The sequence below is a fragment of the Oncorhynchus mykiss genome, chromosome 10 (assembly GCF_057628025.1).
Source record: "Oncorhynchus mykiss isolate SJ-2025 chromosome 10, ASM5762802v1, whole genome shotgun sequence".
Classification (NCBI taxonomy): Eukaryota; Metazoa; Chordata; class Actinopteri; order Salmoniformes; family Salmonidae; genus Oncorhynchus; species Oncorhynchus mykiss.
This window is the reverse complement of record NC_143031.1, coordinates 10,695,001-10,721,007: the sequence shown is the minus strand read 5'-3', so window position 1 is coordinate 10,721,007 and position 26,007 is coordinate 10,695,001. Positions and strand designations below refer to the sequence as shown.

The 26,007-nt window shown below is 46.5% G+C and overlaps 1 protein-coding gene across 30 annotated transcripts in view; it reads right to left on the bottom strand.

Moving 5' to 3' along the window:
- Nucleotides 1-10,405: 10,405 nt before the first annotated feature.
- The window catches only part of LOC110533327 (transcription factor COE1-A), a 308,731-nt gene continuing 293,129 nt past the window's right edge, over nucleotides 10,406-26,007 (bottom strand). For 2 of the 30 annotated variants that reach the window (XM_090188934.1, XM_036989683.2), the window contains exons 13-17: nucleotides 23,073-23,298; nucleotides 22,683-22,862; nucleotides 19,179-19,367; nucleotides 18,699-18,767; nucleotides 10,406-12,338 (exon numbers count right to left, since the gene is read on the bottom strand). In XM_090188934.1, coding sequence (XP_090045060.1) covers nucleotides 18,700-18,767; nucleotides 19,179-19,367; nucleotides 22,683-22,862; nucleotides 23,073-23,298 — 663 coding nt within the window. In that variant the 3' untranslated portion in view covers nucleotides 10,406-12,338; nucleotide 18,699. The remainder of the gene's footprint in view (nucleotides 12,339-18,698; nucleotides 18,768-19,178; nucleotides 19,368-22,682; nucleotides 22,863-23,072; nucleotides 23,299-26,007) is intronic. The other 28 variants (XM_036989684.2, XM_036989681.2, XM_090188941.1 and 25 more) reach the window with 16 other exon arrangements.

The window sequence follows — 26,007 nt, the reverse complement described above, 5'->3', positions numbered from 1 at the left end:
ACAACACAAGGAGGGTAGGAGGGTCGTTTCTGACCCGTAGGACATCACAAGGAGGGTAGGAGGGTCGTTTCTGACCCGTAGGACATCACAAGGAGGGTAGGAGGGTCGTTTCTGACCCGTAGGACAACACAAGGAGGGTCGTTTCTGACCCGTAGGACATCACAAGGAGGGTCGTTTCTGACCCGTAGGACAACACAAGGAGGGTCGTTTCTGACCCTTAGGACAACACAAGGAGGGTCGTTTCTGACCCGTAGAACAACACAAGGAGGGTCGTTTCTGACTCGTAGGACAACACAAGGAGGGTCGTTTCTGACCCGTAGGACAACACAAGGAGGGTCGTTTCTGACCCGTAGGACAACACAAGGAGGGTCATTTCTGACCCGTAGGACAACACAAGGAGGGTTGTTTCTGACCCGTAGGACAACACAAGGAGGGTCGTTTCTGACCCGTAGGACAACACAAGGAGGGTCGTTTCTGACCCGTAGGACAACACAAGGGTGAAGTCATGAACATCGCTCAAATGGTTACTCCATGGCCTCTATATGAGTTCCCGTAACACACACACACACACACACACAGGCGCACACACACAGACACACGCACACATGCACATGCACACACACACACGCACGCACGCACGCACGCACACAGACGCACACACACACACACACACACGCACGCACACAGACGTGCACACACACACACACACGCACACACACAGACGCACAAACACACACACACACGCACGCACACACACACACACACACACAGACGCACACACACACACACACACACGCACACACACAGACGCACACACACACACGCACGCACACACACACACACACACACGCACACACACAGACGCACACACACACACGCACGCACACAGACGCACACAGACGCACACACACACACACACACACACACATACACACACACGCACACACACACGCACGCAAACACATACTGTACACACACCGCAGACGCAACATAGCCAGCCCCGTGGCAAGTGGAGTAATAATCAGCAGACTGTTGTCAGTTAATACCTGGTACAGATAGACCATCACCACAGTACTGTCTCCCAACAGACTGTTGTCAGTTAATACCTGGTACAGATAGACCATCACCACAGTACTGTCTCCCAACAGACTGTTGTCAGTACTGTCTCCCAACAGACTGTCGTCAGTACTGTCTCCCAACAGACTGTTGTCAGTTAATACCTGGCACAGATAGAACCATCCCCACATCACTGCAAATTGTCATAACACATAATTCAAACAAAAGTAACTCTGTTGCCAGCGCTGAGCACACCCGCTGCAATGTTCCTCAGAAATATTACATTTGGAGATTTGTGGTCTCAACTGTGGAAAGAAAAATGATTTATACGTTCTTGTGATTCTGAATGAGTAACTGACAGTCTGCTAAGGTTGTTCTCTTTGGGGCAGAGGCTTGATTATCCTCACAGTGTACGTCATCCTCTGTCCTCATAATCCCTCTCCCACTACTCCATCACAGAGACGGAGCTATGTCTGAGGAAGTCAGCCAGTCTCTCCTCGCTCAGTGGGCTAAAGGTACCGAGCGAGAGAGAAAATATACACACAGTGACTGGACACCAACACACTGCCCACTGTCTGCCACACATACCATCACAGATGTGTGTTTATCACAGGTGAAAATGAAGTATGAAAGTTGTTGGTGCAGTTGAGCATCAGGGCCTGTGAAAGTACATGGACGTATGTACATCAGAGGATACAATGACGACAGCTTGCTATACAATCCAGTTGATTGATTTGATATAAGGAATTCATTCACACCAAGGTGGAACTTAACTTCACTGATTCCGAGGATGTAGCAGTCCTTAATTCTTGGTGTGAGTGTCTGATTTTTCCCGATACAGTCTCTCCTTTAAACGTCAGGAAGGGCTGAGGCAGATGACTTTTCTCTTTCCGCAAGGTGAGCAAAAATCCTGGATGAAACTTGATTTATTCATTTACCTTTTTCTCCACTGTCTCTCCCTTTTGATAAGCAGCTCAGCGTGCCTGTAGAGTGTACACCCAGCAGAAATCAAACAGACTTCCACAAATTACCAGTGTGTCGGGGAGCCAGCCAACGTTCACTCAGCGTGCCTGTAGAGTGTACACCCAGCAGAAATCAAACAGACTTCCATAAATGACCAGTGTGTCGGGGAGCCAGCCAACGTTGGAAAACACAGAGTCATCCTAAAGATGAATGGAGGGAGTGGTGACAGTATGTTAACAGCAGGAGTAATATGTCCATTTGGTTCAAACGCTCGGCACTAATTACTAGTGTATATCTCTGCTACAGCAATCACCACCCCTCTCACACAGTCACCCTGTCCCATACATCACCAGACACGGTCATAGAGATGACCTCATGTTATCTGCTTGTAATCACGTTAGCAGTGACCCTACTCCATACTGTATATGACAATGTTATCATTTATTTACAAGATATGCTGATCCAATGTTGACACCGACACACCAAGGTAAGACGTGTGTAGTCTCATGTTGGGAAGACTTCCCTGACAGCATGTGCTGATGTAAAAACAACTAAAATAGTAGGTGTGAGGAGAGGTTCATTCAACCCCAACTTACCTAGCCTTCATTGTTTTGGGGTGGTAGTGGTGTGACATATTACCTCCACCTGTGCCCGTTTGGTCTCTCACGTACCCCTCTCCTCAGCCTCCTCTCCCCCTCCCCTTCCCTGTCTCTCTCCCCCCTCCACCCAGCCTCCTCTCCTCCTCCCTGTCTCTCTCTTCCCCCTCCACCCAGCCTCCTCTCCCTCTCCCATTCCCCAGCATCCTCTCTCCCTCCCTCCCTCCCGCTCCCCCCCTCTCTCTCCCCCCCTCCCTTTCGCTTGAAGTCTCTCTCTCTCTCTTTCCCTTCTCTCTCCCTCCCCCTCCCTGTCTCTCTCCCTCCCCCTGTCTCTCAATTCCCCCCCCCTCCCTGTCTCTGTCTTTCCCTCCTTCTCCCTCTCTCTCTCTCTCTCTCTCCCCTCCCTCTCCCTCTCTCCCCCTCCCTCCCCCCCCCCCCTCTCCTTCCCCCACGCCATCTCTCTCTCTCCCTCCTTCTCCCTGTCTCTCTCTATCCCTCCTTCTCCCTCCCTCTCCTTGTCTCTCGCTCTCCCTGCCTTTCCCTGTCTCTCGCTCTCCTCACTCCCCTCCCTGTCTGACCATCTTGCTCAGATCTTCAGTATCTAGACCCTCACCTCTTCACCAGCTACAAGGACTTTCTCACTATTTTCCTCTCTCTCTCTCTCTCTCTCTCTCTCTCTCTCTCTCTCTCTCTCTCTCTCTCTCAGCCCTTCTCCCCCCTTCCGTTCTCGATCCCCACCGGGACCTTGTGTTTTCACTTCTAAGGTTCTTTCAATCCATTTCCTTTATCGCCTGCCGTAAAGAGAGCAGCAGCAGAGAATATATATTTATTTATTTATCCCAGAGAGGCGCAGGGGGTTCCTGTGTGCAGCGTCTCTTGATCTCAGAGAATTGCCTGAAAGCTTTGCTCTCCATGAAGAGAATGTAGAGTTGGAGGAGGCCTCTCTCATCTCCTCGCCCCTCCTCTCCTCTCCACTCCTCCACTCATCCCTCCTTCTTCCCCAGGCTTTTTCTCTGCGGGTCTGGCCAGTCTCAGTCTGTTGATGTATGAATAATGAATGTTCCAGGGACACAGCAACATCAGTGATGCATCCTACCTCCATAATGAGATTCCCACTGTGGAGAGGAGGGCAGGTGAGGATCTACTGTACACTGTACAATAACAGGCTGGCTACGCTGCACATCTGACATGTCAATAAACTACGCTGCACATCTAAACATGTCAATAAACTACGTTGCACATCTGACATGTCAATAAACTACGTTGCACATCTGACATGTCAATAAACTACGTTGCACATCTGACATGTCATTAAACTACGTAGCACATCTAAACATGTCAATAAACTACGTAGCACCTCTAAACATGTTAATAAACTACGTTGCACATCTAAACATGTCAATAAACTACGTTGCACATCTAAACATGTCAATAAACTACGTTGCACATCTGACATGTCAATAAACTACGTTGCACATCTGACATGTCAATAAACTACGTTGCACATCTAAACATGTCAATAAACTACGTTGCACATCTGACATGTCAATAAACTACGTTGCACATCTAAACATGTTAATAAACTACGTTGCACATCTAAACATGTCAATAAACTACGTTGCACATCTAAACATGTTAATAAACTACGTTGCACATCTAAACCTATCAATAAACTACGTTGCACATCTAAACATGTCAATAAACTACGTTGCACATCTGACATGTCAATAAACTACGTTGCACATCTAAACATGTTAATAAACTACGTTGCACATCTAAACATGTCAATAAACTACGTTGCACATCTAAACATGTTAATAAACTACGTTGCACATCTAAACCTATCAATAAACTACGTTGCACATCTAAACATGTCAATAAACTACGTTGCACATCTGACATGTCAATAAACTACGTTGCACATCTAAACATGTCAATAAACTGCCATTAAATACAATTGTTAAGCATCAGTATCAAGATAAATGTGTTGTCCTCTATAAAGGTCTGTAACACAACATGCCCGGAGTAGCAAGTACATGAGCAGAAACAGACAGAAGAAAACTCATAGAGAAGCAGCAATGTTATGCAATGATAACTTTGTCCTCCATCTATATTCTTCTTGACCCCCATTGTCTAGTTAGGACCCAGCGCCACTACACACTTGGTTAGTCACTCTGACCCACACCACCGGACACAAAGGCGCTAGTGTGACATGGTGACCTATCTGTGAGGAGACCTGTTCTGCTGGAGTGGACAACAGTGACCTGTATAATGACATTTGACCTAAAAGGTGAAAGATCATTGAGTAACTTTGAATGACAACATTTCCTGGAATGGGGAAGATTCAGATTCTGGTAAGTAGAACAATCTGTCTGCCTTTGGTGATATGAGCAAAGAAATATATATTAATCAAATAAATTATTCATTAAGAAAAAGAGAGAGAGAGAATGATTACTGTATCTTCCTGGGTTTACTGTAACTTCCTGGGTTTGCTGTAACTTCCTGGGTTTACTGTATCTTCCTGGGTTTACTGAATCTTCCTGGGTTTACTGTAATTCCTGGGTTTACTGTAACTTCCTGAGTTTACTGTAACTTCCTGGGTTTACTGTAAGTTCCTGGGTTCACTGTATCTTCCTGGGTTTACTGTAACTTCCTGGGTTTACGGTAACTAAATTTGTCCCTAACCAAAGAGTACACAGTGGCAGAATACCTGACCACTGTGACTGACCCAAACTTAAGGAAAGCTTTGACTATGTACAGACTCAGTGAGCATAGCCTTGCTATTGAGAAAGGTCGCCGTAGGCAGACATGGCTCTCAAGAGAAGACAGGCAATGTGCACAAAATGAGGTGGAAACTGAGCTGCACTTCCTAACCGCTGATGTGGGGCAGGGAGAGAGGGGGGGGGTGAACCCAGTGGGGTATGATGTGGGGCAGGGAGGAGCGAGGAAGGGGGAGAGAGAGAGGGGGGTGAACCCAGTGGGGTATGCTGTGGGGCAGGGAGGAGTGAGGGAGGGGGAGAGAGAGAGGGGGGGGTGAACCCAGTGGGGTATGATGTGGGGCAGGGAGGAGAGAGAGAGGGGGAGAGAGAGGGGGGGGTGAACCCAGTGGGGTATGATGTGGGGCAGGGAGGAGCGAGGGAGGGGGAGAGAGAGGGGGGGTGAACACAGTGGGGTATGATGTGGGGCAGGGAGGAGCGAGGGAGGGGAGAGAGAGGGGGGGTGAACCCAGTGGGGTATGATTTGGGGCAGGGAGGAGCGAGGGAGGGGGAGAGAGAGAGGAGGGGGGTGAACCCAGTGGGGTATGATGTGGGGCAGGGAGGAGCGAGGGAGGGGGAGAGAGAGAGAGGGGGGGGGGGGTGAACCCAGTGGGGTATGATGTGGGGCAGGGAGGAGCGAGGGAGGGGGAGAGAGAGAGCGGGGTATGATGTGGGGCAGGGAGAGAGAGAGATGGAGGAGAGAGATGGAGGACAGAGAGGGAGAAGAGATGGAGGAGAGAGATGAAAGAGAGAGAGGGAGGAGAGAGATGGAGAGAGATGGAGGAGAGAGAGGGAGAAGAGAGAGTGAGGAGAGAGATGGAGGAGAGAGATGGAGAAGAGAGGGGGAGGAGAGAGATGGAGGAGAGAGAGGGTAAGAGAGGGAGGAGAGAGATGGAGGAGAGAGAGGGAGGAGAGAGGGAGGAGAGAGATGGAGGAGAGAGAGGGAGAAGAGAGAGGAGGGATGAACCCAGTGGGCTATGATGTGGAGCAGGGAGGGAAAGAGATGGAGGAGAGAGAGGGAGGAGAGAGATGGAGGAGAGAGAGGGAGGAGAGAGGGAGGAGAGAGAGGGAGGAGAGAGATGGAGAGAGATGGAGGAGAGAGGGAGGAGAGAGATGGAGAGAGAGGGAGGAGAGAGATTGAGAGAGAAGGAGGAGAGAGATGGAGGAGAGAGGGAGGAGAGAGATGGAGGAGAGAGATGGAGAGAGATGGAGGAGAGAGATGGAGAGAGATGGAGGAGAGAGAGGGAGGAGAGAGAGGGAGGAGAGAGATGGAGGAGAGAGAGGGAGGAGAGAGAGGGAGGAGAGAGATGGAGGAGAGAGATGGAGGAGAGAGATTTAGGAGAGAGATGGGGCAGAGAGAATGAGGAGAGAGAGGCAGGAGAGAGAGGGAGGAGAGAGATGGAGGAGAGAGAGGGGGGAGAGAGATGGAGGAGAGAGGGAGGAGAGAGAGAGGAGAGAGAGGGAGGAGAAAGCGGGAGGAGAGAGAGGGAGGAGAGAGATGGAGAGAGATGGAGGAGAGAGGGAGGAGAGAGATGGAGAGAGAGGGATGAGAGAGACTGAGAGAGAAGGAGGAGAGAGATGGAGGAGAGAGAGGGAGGAGAGAGGGAGGAGAGAGATGGAGGAGAGAGATGGAGGAGAGAGAGGGAGGAGAGAGATGGAGGAGAGAGAGGGAGGAGAGAGATGGAGCAGAGAGAATGAGGAGAGGGAGGAGAGAGATGAAGGAGAGAGAGAGACGGGAGAGATTGAGGCGAGAGATGGAGAGCGAGAGAGGGAGGTTGGTCCTCCTTTGTCAGAGATCCATCAGCTAATGGAGGTCTTGAGTTCTGTCTCTTCACCTTCTGTGTTATTCCCCCCACCACACACACACACACACACACACACACATACATACACACACACTCCGTAGGAAAGAGGAGACAGCACATAGGACTGAAACTCATTGGTGGCAGTAAGACATCTGAGGCTCTGGTTTGATTGGGCCTTGATGCCAGGAATGGGAAAATAACCTTTCCATATAACTCCACGCACACACACACACACACACACACACACACACACGCACACACACACACACACACACACACACACACACACACACACACACACGCACACGCACACACACACACACACACACACACACACACACACACACACACACACACACACACACACACACACACACACATATGCATGCACACATTCACACACACACGCACACACTCTCCGTCTGCAGCCTGGCTGATCAATAATCCTGGGCAGGGCACATCTGTCTAATTAAGAAGGCCTTTCTCACTGAGTCTTGTTTATGAAAGCAAACTCATCATGACGTCTGCAGCGCCTGACTCTTCACTAACACTTTCCATTATGTGAGAGTCTCCATTCAACGTTTATGAACACACAATTGGCAGTGAGATTAAAATTGCACAACATCACAGGGCTAGTGAAATGTGCTTGATGTTGCTGCAAGCTCTACAACACACAGACGATCTGGGTCCTTTCCCCCCGTCGTATTCAGGACCCCCATGGTGCTTTGCAGCCAGGGCCTGAAACAGTTTGGGATCAGCAGAAAGAGCGTTTTAACACGCTAATCAGATCGGAGTGGCTCAAATCACATATGCACAATGAGAAAAGACACTTAGTTTCTGCTGAGGACCGTAAATGAAAACCATGAATCGATTACATGCAAAGCGCATTTCAATGAATAACTTGGGAAGTCATCAGTAATATGTTAATTAAGGGAACTGGCCTGGCAGATTCACCATGCTATTAGGCTGTGATGAGTTTGTATAGTGTGTGTTTTGTGAGATTTCACAAAATGTAAAAAAATAAAAAATGTAACTAACAGCTTCACAAAAAATGACGAGAACATCAATAGTTTCACAGACAAGAGGGAACTTTAATTAAATATTGTGAAAGTTGAAAAGCTATTTTACATTTTCAAAGTTGAAACAACAAAAAAATAATAATTGTTACAGTAGTTTATTTTTCTCTTCTCCCTGTTCGATCAATATATAACTGATCTGTGTGTCCAGTCAAACACAAGGCTTGGTAGGAGAGATGGGATGGAAGGGATGATAATAGGACTCAGAGAACAATGTTTTCATTGACCAGGTGACCACCTCCCCGACAGGGACGGCTCTATTCTCCTGGCTGGACGGTTACACAGTAAACCTCAAACTCATCTGTCCCTATCCCCAAACACAGGAGAACTGAGTCACAATGCAGATACACTGAAATCAGCATTACACAACTGCATTTTACAACAGACTCCCTGGTCTTCAGAATCCTCAGTTGAAATGTTCCCTCTCTCCTATGAAGTCACATTACAAAATATCCTTCAGCAATAAAAAAATAAAATAAAATGCCATGTTCTCTTTCAGAGGACTGATGGCACACACACACACACACACACACACACACACACACACACACACACACACACACACACACACACACACACACACACACACACACACACACACACACACACACACACACACACACACACACACACACACACACACACACACACACACACACACACACACACACACACACACACACACACACACACACACGAAAGAGTACAAAGAGTGGTCATGTGACCCATGTCAGAGATAAACTGGTGCTCATTTTGTATATAAAGGGAGTGGAAAAAGGGGGTTTCAGAAGAGAGGGGGGAGTCAGAAGAGAGGGAGGAGTCAGAAGAGAGGGAGTAGTCAGAAGAGAGGGGGGAGTCAGAAGATAGGGAGGAGTCAGAAGAGTGGGAGGAGTCAGAAGAGAGGGAGTAGTCAGAAGAGAGGGAGGAGTCAGAATGGTGGGGGGAGTCAGAAGGGGGAGGAGTTAGATGAGTGGGAGGAGTCAGAAGAGAGAGGGGAGTCAGAAGAGTGGGGGGAGTCAGAAGATAGGGAGGAGTCAGAAGAGTGGGAGGAGTCAGAAGAGTGGGAGGAGTCAGAAGAGGGCAGTAGTAATTGTCTAAGCAAGGGTGTAAAATGACTTGTGTGTTACAAATGATTGTGCAGTCATTTAGAACGGTTCATAATCACATCTGTTTTTAGTACCATTACCTTTCTCTAATAGAATCACACTGGAAATAGAATATGTTTTACCATCAACCCATCCTTAGCTGTGGAGGTCTATATCTATATATATATATCGTTATAGACGGAGGGAATAACCCTGAAGATGAGAGATGAATATGAAGGGAAGGGTCGGCTTCAGATGAGCAAGGCAGTACACTACACTCCTCTCCTCCTCTCCTCCTCTCCCCCTCTCCTCCTCTCCCTCTCCTCCTCTCCCCCTCTCCTCCTCTCCCCCTCTCCCCTCTCCCCTCTCCCCTCTCCTCCTCTCCCCTCTCCTCCTCTCCTCCTCTCCTCCATACCAGCTGCTCAACACATTAAATATTTATCCTTCTATTCTCAGTTATCTCATCTCAGTGTCCTCCCCCCGTCAGTCAGTCAGCCAGCCCACCTCCCTCCCTCCCTCCCTCCCTCCCTCTCCTCTGTTATTTTTGGCTCCCCCTATCTCTGCTGTGCCATGCCGAGTGCTCCCTGCGGCAGGGGAAACAGTTAAACATCGCTCAGGGATAAGGATAAGGAACAGTTCCACTTGTGTTCCCCCCTGTCTATATGTTGCTTGTTGCACCCATTTTAAAGTATGTTAGCAGAGCACTGATGTGGTCTCTACTTTACACTGATGTCTGTGGGTTTGCATTGTTAAGGCATCTAAACTGCTGGTTCAGATTTTGGTGAGACAACGGAGGGGAAAGTGAAAATAAGATGGAAGAGATGAAGAAAGTATTTTCATATTGTTTCCCCCCCAAAAATGGTCTTCCTGCTTTCAGCACACAAATTCATGGCTAGAAAGAGAACCCACATTCCTAATGTTTGTTTTTAAACAGTATACTGGTTTTTTTTTTAAGCCCAAAAAAATCTAAGCAAAGAAGAAATTCAAATGATATACTTATATAATCTCTTTACTATAAGAATAATATACTACCTTTACCATATGATAAAACAAACGCAAAATCCAGACAACATTTTTTGTTTCTTCATTAAATTTCCAAAATGATACAAAAAAATAGACAATGGCTTTTAGGGTGGATGGAAAATGGAAGTATGGCTTAAAACAACACAAGAAAAACAACAACGTAAAAAATGACATGTATAAAAACAACATCTAAACACGGAACATGGTTGACAACCAAATAAAAAACTGATCGGCACTGTCACAAAATGCAAACATACACACGAAAGGATGTGGAAGAAGCAAAATGTAGAAATTGAGGAGAGATGGTACATTATTAGGTAACATTCGGTAACATTCTGTATCTCCCGTCTTAACTATTTAAACTCTCCGAGCTAAAGTTGATGGGATCATTTTGAGTTTGTAGTAAACATGACATCCGTGACACTCAAGCTGCCGTAAGACCTCTTTAAATGTATAAATATATCTTAAACAATGACTTTGGCAAAATTAAAAGAAACATCACATACATGTATTACTATATACAAAAACACACATCACACGAGAAGAAAGAAAGAAAAGAAAGACAATTGATAAGATTGGATTCAGATATTTTTTTGCTGGGCATCTGAGGATTAGGTCACTTTTACAGTGCTGGGTAATCCATGTATCACCACGTCGACTGGGACACCACTAAACACCTCATGTCGACTCATTAGTCTGTCTATAAAGTGTCTCCCAGTTTGACCTATCTCAGATCCTCAACTGTTGTACGGTAACAAGGTGGAACAAGAGAACCGTTTTGAATGGGCGACCCATGACCCCAGTGACCCCAGTATCATGGTGAGAACAACAACAAACCAAAAACTATCAAGGAATCATTCATACAAAGAAAAATAACTCACACAATATAGCAAAAGTGAAATGGCGACATCCTTTTAAAACATATGGTGTCCTTCATTGAGATTTCATGGTGGATGGCAGAGAGAGAGAGAGAAAACTTTAACAAGAGGGTTTCTAATGTACAGTTACAGGGCACAGCAAGATTGCGGTCCAATAGACCAACCACACAGTAGAGACACTGTTGGTATCCAGAGCAGGTTCAGGCTCTGCTCTCTAACTCTGACAACCACCTAGGAGCTTGGACACGACCGGTACACTTACAGCCAACATGGAGTGAATGGCTGGCTACGTGTCATCATGGGTAAATCACTTGCTTTCTGTGGTGCCGAGCGAGCGCTTCTAGTCGTAGCGATGGAGTTCTCTGCTAGGCATGAGAGGGAGAGAAATGAGTAGGCGCTGTTTGCAGCGGCCAAAAGAACTCGAAAGCAGAGAGTTTCTGCAATGGTGCATGGTTAGTGCTACCTAGCATGTCTTTCTGTGCCTTAGGGTTAGTTAGGGAATGTGGCATCGTCTCTATCCAGCACACTGTAGTACAAAACAAATGTTTAAATGTCTGGTTTGGCTAGTCTTGATTCATGAGTACAGCAATTGTATAAATCTAATTCAGTCTTTACTATTTAACTCACATTTTAATGTCTTCTATCATTCTCAAAGAATTTATTAATTTATCTTTTTCAGATTCATAAATAAAAAAATCTCTCTAATATTTTCACTTGTGTATATTACACATTGAAGATGGGAAAATACATAGTGTTTTGCACAAAGGTAAAACACTAAATAAAAGGATAAGTCAATCCTCTCCCTTAATAAATAAAACTCATGTTTAGCTGGGTTGGGTTTTCTGGGTAATCTGTGACCTTGTGTTCAACTTGTTGTAAATGCTGCGTTTTCTTCTTATTTATTTTTTCTCCTTTTAAAGTTCAAATGTGATTCCTTTTAAAAAAAGGGCCTGAGTTACGGGTTCTATTCCTTCAACGCAGGACTGACGAACCAGTCCTAAACTGGAGCCTTGGGTACATGCTGAGATCCACGCCTGAGTCTTTCTTCTCATACCCAAACATCGCTTACATGGGAGGAACGATCATTCCAGGAATCACTGCTGGGTGGAGAAGAGAGAAAGGGAGAAGGCGGAGGGAAGAGAGAAAGAGAGAGAGAGAGAGAGAGAGAGAGAGAGAGACAGAGAGAGACAGAGAGAGAGAGAGAGAGAGAGAGAGGGGGGAAGGAAGAGAGAGATAGAGAGAGAGAGAGAGAGAGAGAGAGAGAGAGACAGAGAGAGAGAGAGAGAGAGAGAGAGAGAGACAGAGAGACAGAGAGAGAGAGAGAGAGAGAGAGAGAGAGAGAGAGAGGGAGAGTTGGTTAATACATTAAAATGTTCCCAATGTTTTCCTCACATAATAATTACTCTTTAAATACAGCAATCTGTTCTCACATCTGCATTACAAACTATACTCAAACTATGACTCAAATACGCTTTCAAACAAGGTATAAATCATTTATATATTTTCAACAGCCTTGCCAAATTGGCAGAAATGGGACACTTGAAACGCTTGATTAGTGTTGTCAAAAACCGTGCCTTAATTGTTTGCATGCACTGAAGCTCATTTCTGTGTGTTTGTGACGTACTACTTGATCCCCGGCTGGCTTCAAACAGCTGCATGGGGATCTGTGTCAGCATAAGGAACAGAGCTTAATGAAAGTTACAAATCAAACCAAGGGTGACTACAGTACGCAGTGAAGACACACCAGGCACAATCCTACACAATCCTACACAACACTACAACCAACACGCCACCCAACACTATTACACAACACTATACACAACACTACACAACACACTACACACAACACTAAACAACACTACATAACACACAACACAATACTACATAACACTACACAACAAAACACTACACTACGCAACATTACACAACACATGACACAACACAACGCTACACAGTACACTACACACAACGCTACACAACACTACACAACACACTACACTACACTACATAACACTACACTACACTACACTACATAACACTACACAACACAATGCTACACAACGCTACACAATGCAACACAACACTACACAACTGTTGTGAATTTATTACAAATAAAAAAATGAAATATCACATTTACATAAGTATTCAGACCCTTTACTCAGTACTTTGTTGAAGCACCTTTGGCAGCGAATACAGACTTGACTCTTCTTGGGTATGACGTTACAAGCTTGACAACTGTATTTGGGGAGTTTCTCCCATCCTTCTCTGCAGATCCTCTCAAGCTCTGTCAGAATGGATGGGGAGCGTTGCTGCACAGCTATGTTCGATCGGGTTCAAGTCCGAGCTCTGGCTGGGCCACTCAAGGATTTTCAGAGACTTGTCTCAAAGCCACTCTTGCGTTGTCTTGGCTGTTTGCTTAGGGTCGTTGTCGTGTTGGAAGGTGAACCTTCACCCCAATCTCAGGTCTTGAGCACTCTGGAAATTGTTTTTATCAAGGATCTCTCTGTACTTTGCTCTGTTCATCTTTGCCTCGATCCTGACTAGTCTCCCAGTCCCTGCCACTGAAAAACATCCCCACAGCATGCTGCCACCACCATGCTTCACCGTAGGGATGGTGCCATGTTTCCTCCAGACGTGACGCCTGGCATTCAGGACAAAGAGTTCAATCTTGGTTTCATCAGACCAGAGAATCTTGTTTCTCATGGTCTGAGAGTCCTTTAGGTGCTTTTTTGGCAAACTCCAAGCGGGCAGTCATGTGCCTTTTACTGAGGAGTGGCTTCCGTCTGGCCACTCTACCATAAAGGCCTGATTGGTGCAGTGCTGCAGAGATGATTGTCCTTCTGGAAGTTTCTCCCTTCTCAACAGAGGGACTCTAGAACTCTGTCAGAGTGACTATCGGGTTCTTGAGCACCTCCCTGACCTAGGCCCTTCTCCCCCGATTTCTCAGTTTGGCCGCCAAACTTCTTCCATTTAAGAATGATGGAGGCCGATTTGTTCTTGGGGACCTTCAATGCTGCATAAATGTTTTGGTACCCTTCTCCAGATCTGTGCCTCGACACAATCCTGTCTCAGAGCTCTACGGACAATTCCTTCGACCTCATGGCTTGGTTTTTGTTCTGACATGCACTGTCAACTGTGGGACCTTATACAGACAGGTGTGTGCCTTAAATCATGTCCAATCAATTGCATTTACCACAGGTGGACTCTAATCAAGATGTAGAAATATCTCAAGTATGATAAATGAAAACAGGATGTGCCTGTTTCCATAGCAAAGGGTCTGAATACTTATGTAAATAAGGCATTTCTGTTATTTATTTTTAAGACTGTTATGGTCATTATGGGGTATTGTGTGTAGATTGGTGAAAAAACAGCAACATTTATTTAATACATTTTATAATAAGGCTGTATCGTAACAAAATGTGGAAAAAGTCAAGGGGTCTGAATACCTTCCGAAAGCACTGCCCAAATTGACAATATACAGTATATAATTCATGTTTGACTAGAATGAACCAGCTCCATCATCTCCAATCATTCACAGGGAAATAGAGTTGGGTACATGGTAATGGATTGATGAGATGTGGTTGTTCCCTGAGCGGAGCCTAACATGACCTAACATATCCAGTGTAGTGGGACAGGCCAAAGGTCAGAGGCCAGAGGTCAGAGGCCAGAGCACCTCTAAGGTGTGTAAGGAATTTCTATTGCTTGAGATTTTCACTTGTCGTTGGTTATGCAACTGCTGACAAACACCAAAAAAGGATGCTGGGTGTTTTTCTGCAGGCGTTTTTCTCTCAAATCTACTGCTGATGGAATCGAGGGAGGCAGGAAAAGTTATGCACACACACACACACACACACACACACACACACGATGTGTTAGCTCATCGATAAAATAACGCAATATCTCATAAACCAAAATCACAAGTGTAACGTACAAAAAGAAAGCATTTCAAATGTTTATGTGAGGATATCAAAATGATCTTTGAATAAACCCAGATTTGGTTTATTAATCTTAGAACAATCTGATTTACATGGAAAACACAAATGCTTCTCAACTATTCCAGCTGATAATATGCCCGACTGCACAGGAACTATTGCTGTATGTGGTATCTTCTGGCAGTTCTATGTCAGTTCTGTCATATTGTGAGACACACGGGACTGGGAGGGAAGGAGCTTGTAGCAGTTCTATGTCAGTTCTGTCATATTGTGAGACACACGGGACTGGGAGAGAAGAAGCTTGGGTTTAGATACGATGCCTCTCTGACAAAACATCATGTATGGCAGTGACTCAACTCTAGCTCTTTGATCTGCAGTAGTGTAACACAAACCGAGTCAGTCGGTGGGTGTATGTCAATGTAAATAGTGACAGGATCGATTGTCAACAAAGCCCAACACCTGTCTTTGTTGATCATTTCCCAGCCTATAGTGGGGGGGGGGGGGGGTGATCAGATAGAGAGGAGACTCTATGGAAGCACACTCCACTGTACTATGCTACGCTACGCTACGCTACAGAGTGTTAAAGGAATGATGTTGTGCTCCTGTGACTCTGTGGAAGCACACTACACTGTACTATGCTACGCTACGCTACAGAGTGTTAAAGGAATGATGTTGTGCTCCTGTGACTCTGTGGAAGCACACTACACTGTACTATGCTACGCTACGCTACGCTACAGAGTGTTAAAGGAGTGATGTTGTGCTCCTGTGACTCTGTGGAAGCACACTACACTGTACTATGCTACGCTACGCTACGCTACAGAGTGTTAAAGGAGTGATGTTGTGCTCCTGTGACTCTGTGGAAGCACACTACACTGTACTATGCTACGCTACGCTACGCTACAGAGTGTTAAAGGAGTGATGTTGTGCTCCTGTGACTCTGTGGAAGCACACTACACTGCACTATGCTACGCTACGCTACGCTACAGAGTGTTAAAGGAGTGATGTTGTGCTCCTGTGACTCTGTGGAAGCACACTACACTGTACTATGCTACGCTACGCTACGCTACAGAGTGTTAAAGGAGTGATGTTGTGCTCCTGTGACTCTGTGGAAGCACGCTACACTGCACTATGCTACGCTACGCTACGCTACGCTACAGAGTGTTAAAGGAGTGATGTTGTGCTCCTGTCTCAGCTTTTGTTTGGCTGGTGGAGCTCTAACACTAAACTATGATTTAACAGATCATTTCCAAAAAGAACATCCTATACTGGTATCCAGTCATGGCAGGTTTGTTGAATAAACAAAGACCTTATGTAAATTGTGAGATATCTCTTCTGATTGTGTTTCAGTAATGTACAGTCGTGGCCAAAAGTTTTGAGAATGACACAAATATTAATTTCCACAAAGTTTGCTGCTTCAGTGTCTTTAGATATTTTTGTCAGATGTTATTATGGAATATTGAAGTATAATTACAAACATTTCAACAGTGTCGAAGGCTTTTACTGACAATTACATGAAGTTGATGCAAAGAGTCAATATTTGCAGTGTTGACCCTTCTTTTTCAAGACCTCTGCAATCCACCCTGGCATGCTGTCAATTAACTTCTGGGCCACATCCTGACTGATGGCAGCCCATTCTTGCATAATCAATGCTTGGAGTTTGTCAGAATTTGTGGGGTTTTGTTTGTCCACCTGCCTCTTGAGGATTGACCACAAGTTTTCAATGGGATTAAGGTGTGGGGAGTTTCCTGGCCATGGACCCAAAATATCTATGTTTTGTTCCCCGAGCCACTTAGTTATCACTTTTGCCTTATGGCAAGGTGCTCCATCATGCTGGAAAAGGCATTGTTCGTCACCAAACTGTTCCTGGATGGTTGGGAGAAGTTGCTCTCGGAGGATGTGTTGATACCATTCTTTATTCATGGCTGTGTTCTTAGGCAAAATTGTGAGTGAGCCCACTCCCTTGGCTGAGAAGCAACCCCACACATGAATGGTATCAGGATGCTTTACTGTTGGCATTATACAGGACTGATGGTAGCGCTCACCTTGTCTTCTCCAGACAAGCTTTTTTCCGGATGCCCCAAACAATCGGAAAGGGGATTCATCAGAGAAAATGACTTTACCCCAGTCCTCAGCAGTCCAATCCCTGTACCTTTTGCAGAATATCAGTCTGTCCCTGATGTTTTTCCTGGAGAGAAGTGGCTTCTTTGCTGCCCTTCTTGACACCAGGCCATCCTCCAAAAGTCTTCGCCTCACTGTGCGTGCAGATGCACTCACACCTGACTGCTGCCATTCCTGAGAAAGCTCTGTACTGGTGGTGCCCCGATCCCACAGCTGAATCAACTTTAGGAGACGGTCCTGGCTCTTTCTGGACTTACTTGGGTGCCCTGAATTCTTCTTCACAACAATTGAACTGCTCTGCTTGAAGTTCTTGATGATCCAATAAATGGTTGATTTAGGTGCAGTCTTACTGGCAGCAATATCCTTGCCTGTGAAGCCCTTTTTTTGTGCAAAGCAATGATGGTGGCACGTGTTTCCTTGCAGGTAACCATGGATGACAGAGAAATAACAATGATTCCAAGCTCCACCCTCCTTTTGAAGCTTCCAGTCTGTTATTTGAACTTAATCAGCATGACAGAGTGATCTCCAGCCGTGTCCTCGTCAACACTCACACCTGTGTTAACGAGAGAATCACTGACATGATGTTAATTGCAATTCATCAGATCACTCTTCATAACATTCTGGAGAATATGCAAATTTCTATCATACAAACTGAGGCAGCAGACTTTGTGAAAATTAATATTTGTGTCATTCTCAAAACTTTTGGCCACGACTGTATGTATTGGGTCTGTTGAGGACAGCAGTGTGTCCTGTCCTGTCCGGTCCTGGGAGAAAGCTCTGTGTTCCCACACCCACACAGCTACAGCCTGCCCTGCCCTCTAGCCCCTACGCATTCATGCCCTTTCTCCTCATTCACACACAGGAAGATAGGCACGACCACTAAAGCATTAAAGCCAAATAAAAGGACAAACTTCTGAGTAATATGACTTCTCTGCCAAATGCCCTTTTAGCTGAATAAACAAAAGCACAGACCAGAATTAGAGATATCCTCTCATCTCTCATCCTCTCTTTTGTCAAAATATACAACTGCAAAATGAGGATGGTTGATGTTAATGTAATGGGTAAGGTGATGGGTAGATGGGTGGAATGATGGATGGATGGATGGATGGATGGATGGATGGATGGAGGGACAGAGGAAGAGAAGGGTGGATGGGTGGATGGGTGGATGGATGGAGAAGTGGATGGAGAGATGGATGGTTAGAGGGACGGAGGAAGAGAAGGGAGGATGGGTGGATGGATGGATGGATGGTTAGAGGGACGGTTGAAGAGAAGGGAGGATGGGTGGATGGATGGATGGATGGTTAGAGGGACGGAGGAAGAGAAGGGAGGATGGGTGGATGGATGGATGGATGGTTAGAGGGACGGAGGAAGAGAAGGGAGGATGGGTGCATGCCAGAAAGAGTAACGTACTTCAGGAAAAGGCCAGGCCCTGCAGCGAGCTGGCTGTGGAGTACTTGCTAGAGTCCACAAAAGACTGATCTGAGGGAGGGAGCGCAAAGAGAGGAGGGGAGGAGAGAAAGCAAAAACAACGTGTCATTTCAAGGCCGGAGAAGGGGAGAAGGGGAGGAGGGGAGAAGGGGAGGAGGGGAGAAGGGAAGGAGGGAAGGAGGGGAGGAGAGGAGAAGGGAAAGGAGGGGAGAAGGGGAGGAGGGGAGGAGGGGAGAAGGGAAGTAGGGGAGAAGGGGAGGAGGGGAGAAGGGGAGGAGGGGAGAAGGGAAGGTGGGGAGGAGAGGAGGAGGGGAAGAGGGGAGGAAGGGAAGGAGGGAAGGAGGGGAGGAGGGGAGGAGGGGAGAAGGGGAGGAGGGGAGGAGAGAAAGGCAGTGGATATTGGGGACGTAGAGGTTGGTTAGAGTGAGACATAATAGTGTCTCCATTGGCTAAGGGGCTCACCTTGGAGACCATTGCCGTTGGTGCAGGTGGGTGGGGGTGAGGTCTGAGGTCGCACCACAGGGGCAAAGGCGCTCTTCTGCTTGACGGCCGACACCATGTTGGCAGGGGAGAAGGAGAAGATCCCAGAGGAACTGCTACAGTTAGAGGGCAGGCTGGTGGAGGACGCCATGGTGGGGCTGGAGGGAACGACTGGAGGGATGGAGAGAGGGAGAGATGGGGGAGGAGGTAGGGAGGGAGGGAGAGATGGGGAGGGAGGTAGGGAGAGAGGGAGAGATGGGGAGGGAGTAGGAGGGTGGGAGGGAGGGAGGGATGGGGAGGGATGGAGAGGGAGGGTGGGAGGTAAGGAGGGAGGGAGAGGGAGATGGGAAAAGAGAAGGAGGGAGGGAGGGAGGGAGGGAGGGAGGGAGGGAGGGAGGGAGGGAGGGAGGGAGGGAGGGAGGGGGATGGAGAGAGGGAGAGATGGGGAGAGATGGGGAGGGAGGTAGGGAGGGAGAGATGGGGAGGGAGAGGGAGGGTGGGAGGGAGAGATGGGGAGGGAGAGAGAGGGAGAGATGGGGGAGAGATGGGGGAGGGAGGGAGGGAGGGAGGGAGAGATGGTGGGGGAGAGGGAGGGTGGGAGGGAGGGAGGGAGAGAGAGAGAGATGGGAAGAGAGAATTAGGGAAGGAGGGAGAGAGAGGGCAAGAAAGAGAGCGAGAGCGCGTGAGAGAGAGAGAGAGAGAGAGAGAGAGAGGGGGGAGGGAGGGCAAGAGAGAGGGCAAGAGAGAGCGCGAGAGTGAGAAAGAGAGACAGGGGAGGGAGGGAGGGAAGGAAGGAGAGAGGGGGAGGCATAGCAAGAGGTTAATTTCACCATGTAGAATTAATAATTTATCGGAGAACACAAGAAAAAAACAACTCTTTAAGTATTCAAGGGGGGAAAGTTTCAAAAGAGAGGAAATTAAATTCAAGTTCATTCTTACAAATGAATGCTTGTTGGTCAACTATTCAACCCAATCCACCTAGCAGTGGTCTCTTAGGTAGTTAACAATGCAATGCTAGCACACTTAGACAACCATTTCAATTCAACATTCACTGCTCTTTAATGTTTTTCTTACTGGTTACACATTATTAGAAGTGATTCTTGTTATTTCACCATTTAAATAGATTTATATCTCCATGAACCATGAAACAATGAATGAAAATTGGAAGCACAGAGCCCAGGCTTGTGGATTGATTGGAAGTGTCTAATAGAGTCAGCCAGCCTTTTGAAAATACGTGTTAACATTGTGGGGAGCAAAGGGATGAAATTGAATTGTTACCCCTCCAATTAGTTTATTGATTTAATTAGCAGTCTTTAATTCCGTGGCCAGGCTAGAAAGGATCCGTGATACGGCCAGTTGCAAACAGGCAATACACCAGTGACTCTCAATCCTATTTCAGGGCAATCTGATGAAAGGAGAGAGGCCGCCAGTCCTCCACAAGCCCAGAACATTCCAGCGTGGTTTCTCCTCCTAACCAGAGTAGTCTCATATAGCTAGTTCATAAGGCTTGATGTTGTCCGTGGAGATTTATCTGCCTGAAAGAAATCTGTAGGTGTCTGTTCTTAGATCATTGCCAAATGGTCCTCAAAGACAAACCTTCACAACTGGCACCCACCATCACCATTAGACCAAACAAACAACCTCTCTCTCTTTGTCTGTCTCCATCTAACACTCTCCCTCCGGGTTTCCCTCATTGGAAAAGGGGAGTCAATTCAGAATTTGCAGGAGAACAACAACATAGTGGATGTATGTCTGTCAGATGAAAGGCGATTAGAGTAGAGGACTGGTTTTTAAGAGTTGTTCAGGCTCCAGTACTGGGAGACTGCCAGGCAGACAGCCAATAGGGGAATAGCTCTAGATCTGAAGGCCTCCCTGTCACCACCAGGCCTCCCTGTCACCACCAGACCTCCCTGTCACCTCCAGGCCTCCCTGTCACCACCAGACCTCCCTGTCCTCCCTGTCACCACCAGACCTCCCTGTCACCACCAGGCCTCCCTGTCACCACCAGGCCTCCCTGTCCTCCCTGTCACCACCAGGCCTCCCTGTCACCACCAGACCTCCTTGTCACCACCAGGCCTCCCTGTCCTCCCTGTCACCACCAGACCTCCCTGTCCTCCCTGTCACCACCAGACCCCGCTGTCACCACCAGACCTTCCTGTCACCACCAGACCTCTCTGTCCTCCCTGTCACCACCAGACCTCCCTGTCACCACCAGACCTTCCTATCCTCCCTATCACCACCAGACCCCCCTGTCACCACCAGACCTCCCTGTCACCACCAGGCCTCCCTGTCCTCCCTGTCACCACCAGACCTCCCTGTCCTCCCTGTCACCACCAGACCTCCCTGTCCTCCCTGTCACCACCAGACCTCCCTGTCACCACCACACCTCCCTGTCCTCCCTGTCACCACCAGACCTCCCTGTCCTCCCTGTCACCACCAGACCTCCCTGTCGCCACCAGGCCAAACTCTCATAAACAAGCAAATAGGGAGAGAAAATTCCCACTCCTCTCATCCCTCCTCAAAGACCACAACTCTGTTCAGTACTGGGCTACAAACCAGAACCCATACTGTACAGCTCTTCTAGGGAGAGAGAGGAATGTACAGCAACAGTATGGGCACAGGCATAGGGGGAGCCATGCACTGAATAGTGGGTGAGTGTGGGTGGGTGGATGAGCTTAGTGTGGGTGAGCTGAGTGTGGGTGTGTGGGTGAGCTGAGTGTGGGTGGGTGAGCTAAGTGTGGGTGGGGGTGAGCTGAGTGTGGGTGGGTGGGTGAGCTGAGTGTGGGTGGGGGTGTGGGATAGCTGAGTGTGGGTGGGTGGGTGAGCTGAGTGTGGGTGTGTGGGTGAGCTGAGTGTGGGTGGGTGGGTGAGTGGGTGAGCTGAGTGTGGGTGTGTGGGTGAGCTGAGTGTGTGCGTGGGTGGATTAGCTGAGTGTGGGTGGGCGGGTGAGCTGAGTGTGGGTGGGTCGGTGAGCTGAGTGTGTGTGGGTGGGTGGGTGGGTGGGTGAGCTGAGTGTGGGTGGGTGGGTGGGTGAGCTGAGTGTGGGTGGGTGGGTGAGCTGAGTGTGGGTGGGTGTGTGAGCTGGGTGTGGGTGGGTGAGCTGAGTGGGTGTGGGTGAGCTGAGTGTGGTTGGGTGGGTGGGTGAGTTGAGTGTGAGTGTGTGGGTGAGCAGAGTGTGGGTGGGTGGGTGGGCGGGTGAGCCGAGTTTGGTGTGTGGGTGAGCTGAGTGTGGGTGGGTAGGTGGGTGGGTGAACATAGTGTAGGTGGGTGGGTGGGTGAGCTGAGTGTGGGTGTGTGGGTGGGTGAGCTGAGTGTGGGTGGGTGAACAGAGTGTGGGTGTGTGGGTGAGCTGAGTGTGGGTGGGTGGGTGAGTGAGCTGAGTGAGTGAGAAGGCTGGCTGTGGGTGGGTCGGCCGATTGGATGCAGGTGGGTAAAGGCGGTTGTGAGCTGTCTGTGGGTGGCTAGAAGAGCTGGAGTTGGACTCACTAGCGTAGGGCGAGTTGGCAGCGCTGCCGTTGAGGAAGCTGGGGGATCCTCCCAGGTTGGACATGCCAGTGTTGCCGTAGCCGTTCATGCTGGTGGTCACAGAGCTGTAGTTACTCTGCTGGGGGGTGGAGCTGGGCACATAGCCATGTGGAGACACGCTGCTCGTGTTCCGACTGAAACCTACACACACACACACACACACACACACACACACAGAGAGAGAGAGAAAACAAAGATATCAGTCACCTTTCTGCAGTCACCTAATCATAGAACCACGTAAAACTGTAACGTCACAGACAACGTCAGTACAACGTCACAGACAACGTCAGTACAACGTCACAGACAACTTCACATTCACAAAACACAGCAGCTACATTTCTATTCAGTTACCGGTTTCTATGACGATAGCGCCACACCCGTATCGACCCGCCCCCTCACCCTGATTGGCTCCCTGGGAGGACTCGGACACGTTGACGGCCAGCTGGCCAGGGAAGGAGTTGACCCCCATCATGCCTGCGTGGACGGAGCTGTTGCCCAGGCCGCTCAACTGGTTGTGGTTTCTGGGAACATTGTAAAGAGCCTCCGCTATATCCGCCGCACGCTTCAGAATCATCTCCTGCCACAGGAGAACACAGTTAGACGAGCGTTCACATATACACTGGTACCAGTTAAGGTAGCTTTCATATAAACAACACTGGTACCAGATAAGGTAGCTTTCATATAAACAACACTGGTACCAGATAAGGTAGCTTTCATATAAACAACACTGGTACCAGATAAAGTAGCTTTCATATAAACAACACTGGTACCAGTTAAGGTAGCTTTCATATAAACAACACTGGTACCAGATAAGGTAGCTTTCATATAAACAACACTGGTACCAGATAAAGTAGCTTTCATATAAACAACACTGGTACCAGATAAAGTAGCTTTCATATAAACAACACTGGTACCAGTTAAGGTAGCTTTCATATAAACAACACTGGTACCAGATAAAGTAGCTTTCATATAAACAACACTGGTACCAGATAAAGTAGCTTTCAAATAAACAACACTGGTACCAGATAAAGTAGCTTTCATATAAACAACACTGGTACCAGATAAAGTAGCTTTCATATAAACAACACTGGTACCAGATAAAGTAGCTTTCATATAAACAACACTGGTACCAGATAAAGTAGCTTTCATATAAACAACACTGGTACCAGATAAAGTAGCTTTCATATAAACAACACTGGTACCAGATAAAGTAGCTTTCATATAAACAACACTGGTACCAGATCAGTAGCTTTCATATAAACAACACTGGTACCAGATAAAGTAGCTTTCAAATAAACAACACTGGTACCAGATAAAGTAGCTTTCATATAAACAACACTGGTACCAGATAAAGTAGCTTTCATATAAACAACACTGGTACCAGATAAAGTAGCTTTCATATAAACAACACTGGTACCAGATGAAGTAGCTTTCATATAAACAACACTGGTACCAGATAAGGTAGCTTTCATATGAACAACACTGGTACCAGATAAAGTAGCTTTCATATAAACAACACTGGTACCAGTTAAGGTAGCTTTCATATAAACAACACTGGTACCAGATAAAGTAGCTTTCATATAAACAACACTGGTACCAGATAAAGTAGCTTTCATATAAACAACACTGGTACCAGATAAAGTAGCGTTCATATAAACAACACTGGTACCAGATAAAGTAGCGTTCATATAAACAACACTGGTACCAGATAAAGTAGCTTTCATATAAACAACACTGGTACCAGATAAAGTAGCTTTCATATAAACAACACTGGTACCAGATAAAGTAGCTTTTATATAAACAACACTGGTACCAGATAAAGTAGCTTTCATATAAACAACACTGGTACCAGATAAAGTAGCTTTTATATAAACAACACTGGTACCAGATAAAGTAGCTTTCATATAAACAACACTGGTACCAGATAAAGTAGCTTTCATATAAACAACACTGGTACCAGATAAAGTAGCTTTTATATAAACAACACTGGTACCAGATAAAGTAGCTTTCATATAAACAACACTGGTACCAGATAAAGTAGCTTTCATATAAACAACACTGGTACCAGATAAAGTAGCTTTCATATAAACAACACTGGTACCAGATAAAGTAGCTTTCATATAAACAACACTGGTACCAGATAAAGTAGCTTTCATATAAACAACACTGGGACCAGATCAGTAGCTTTCATATAAACAACACTGGTACCAGATAAAGTAGCTTTTATATAAACAACACTGGTACCAGATAAAGTAGCTTTCATATAAACAACACTGGTACCAGATCAGTAGCTTTCATATAAACAACACTGGTACCAGATAAAGTAGCTTTCATATAAACAACACTGGTACCAGATAAAGTAGCTTTCATATAAACAACACTGGTACCAGATAAAGTAGCTTTCATATAAACAACACTGGTACCAGATAAAGTAGCGTTCATATAAACAACACTGGTACCAGATAAAGTAGCGTTCATATAAACAACACTGGTACCAGATAAAGTAGCTTTCATATAAACAACACTGGTACCAGATAAAGTAGCTTTTATATAAACAACACTGGTACCAGATAAAGTAGCTTTTATATAAACAACACTGGTACCAGATAAAGTAGCTTTCATATAAACAACACTGGTACCAGATAAAGTAGCTTTCATATAAACAACACTGGTACCAGATAAAGTAGCTTTTATATAAACAACACTGGTACCAGATAAAGTAGCTTTCATATAAACAACACTGGTACCAGATAAAGTAGCTTTCATATAAACAACACTGGTACCAGATAAAGTAGCTTTTATATAAACAACACTGGTACCAGATAAAGTAGCTTTTATATAAACAACACTGGTACCAGATAAAGTAGCTTTCATATAAACAACACTGGTACCAGATAAAGTAGCTTTCATATAAACAACACTGGTACCAGATAAAGTAGCTTTTATATAAACAACACTGGTACCAGATAAAGTAGCTTTCATATAAACAACACTGGTACCAGATAAAGTAGCTTTCATATAAACAACACTGGTACCAGATAAAGTAGCTTTTATATAAACAACACTGGTACCAGATAAAGTAGCGTTCACAGAGCAACACTAGTGACAGTTTAAAGGGCCAATCTGCAGTTGACACCGTCCCCCGACCTCTGTCTGGGTAAACAGCTGAGGAATGGACCTGGAACCATACTGTTCCTAGGCCGTCATTGAAAATAAGAATTTGTTCTTAACTGACTTGCCTAGTTAAATAAAGGTAAAATAAAATAAATAAAAATATTAAAATTCA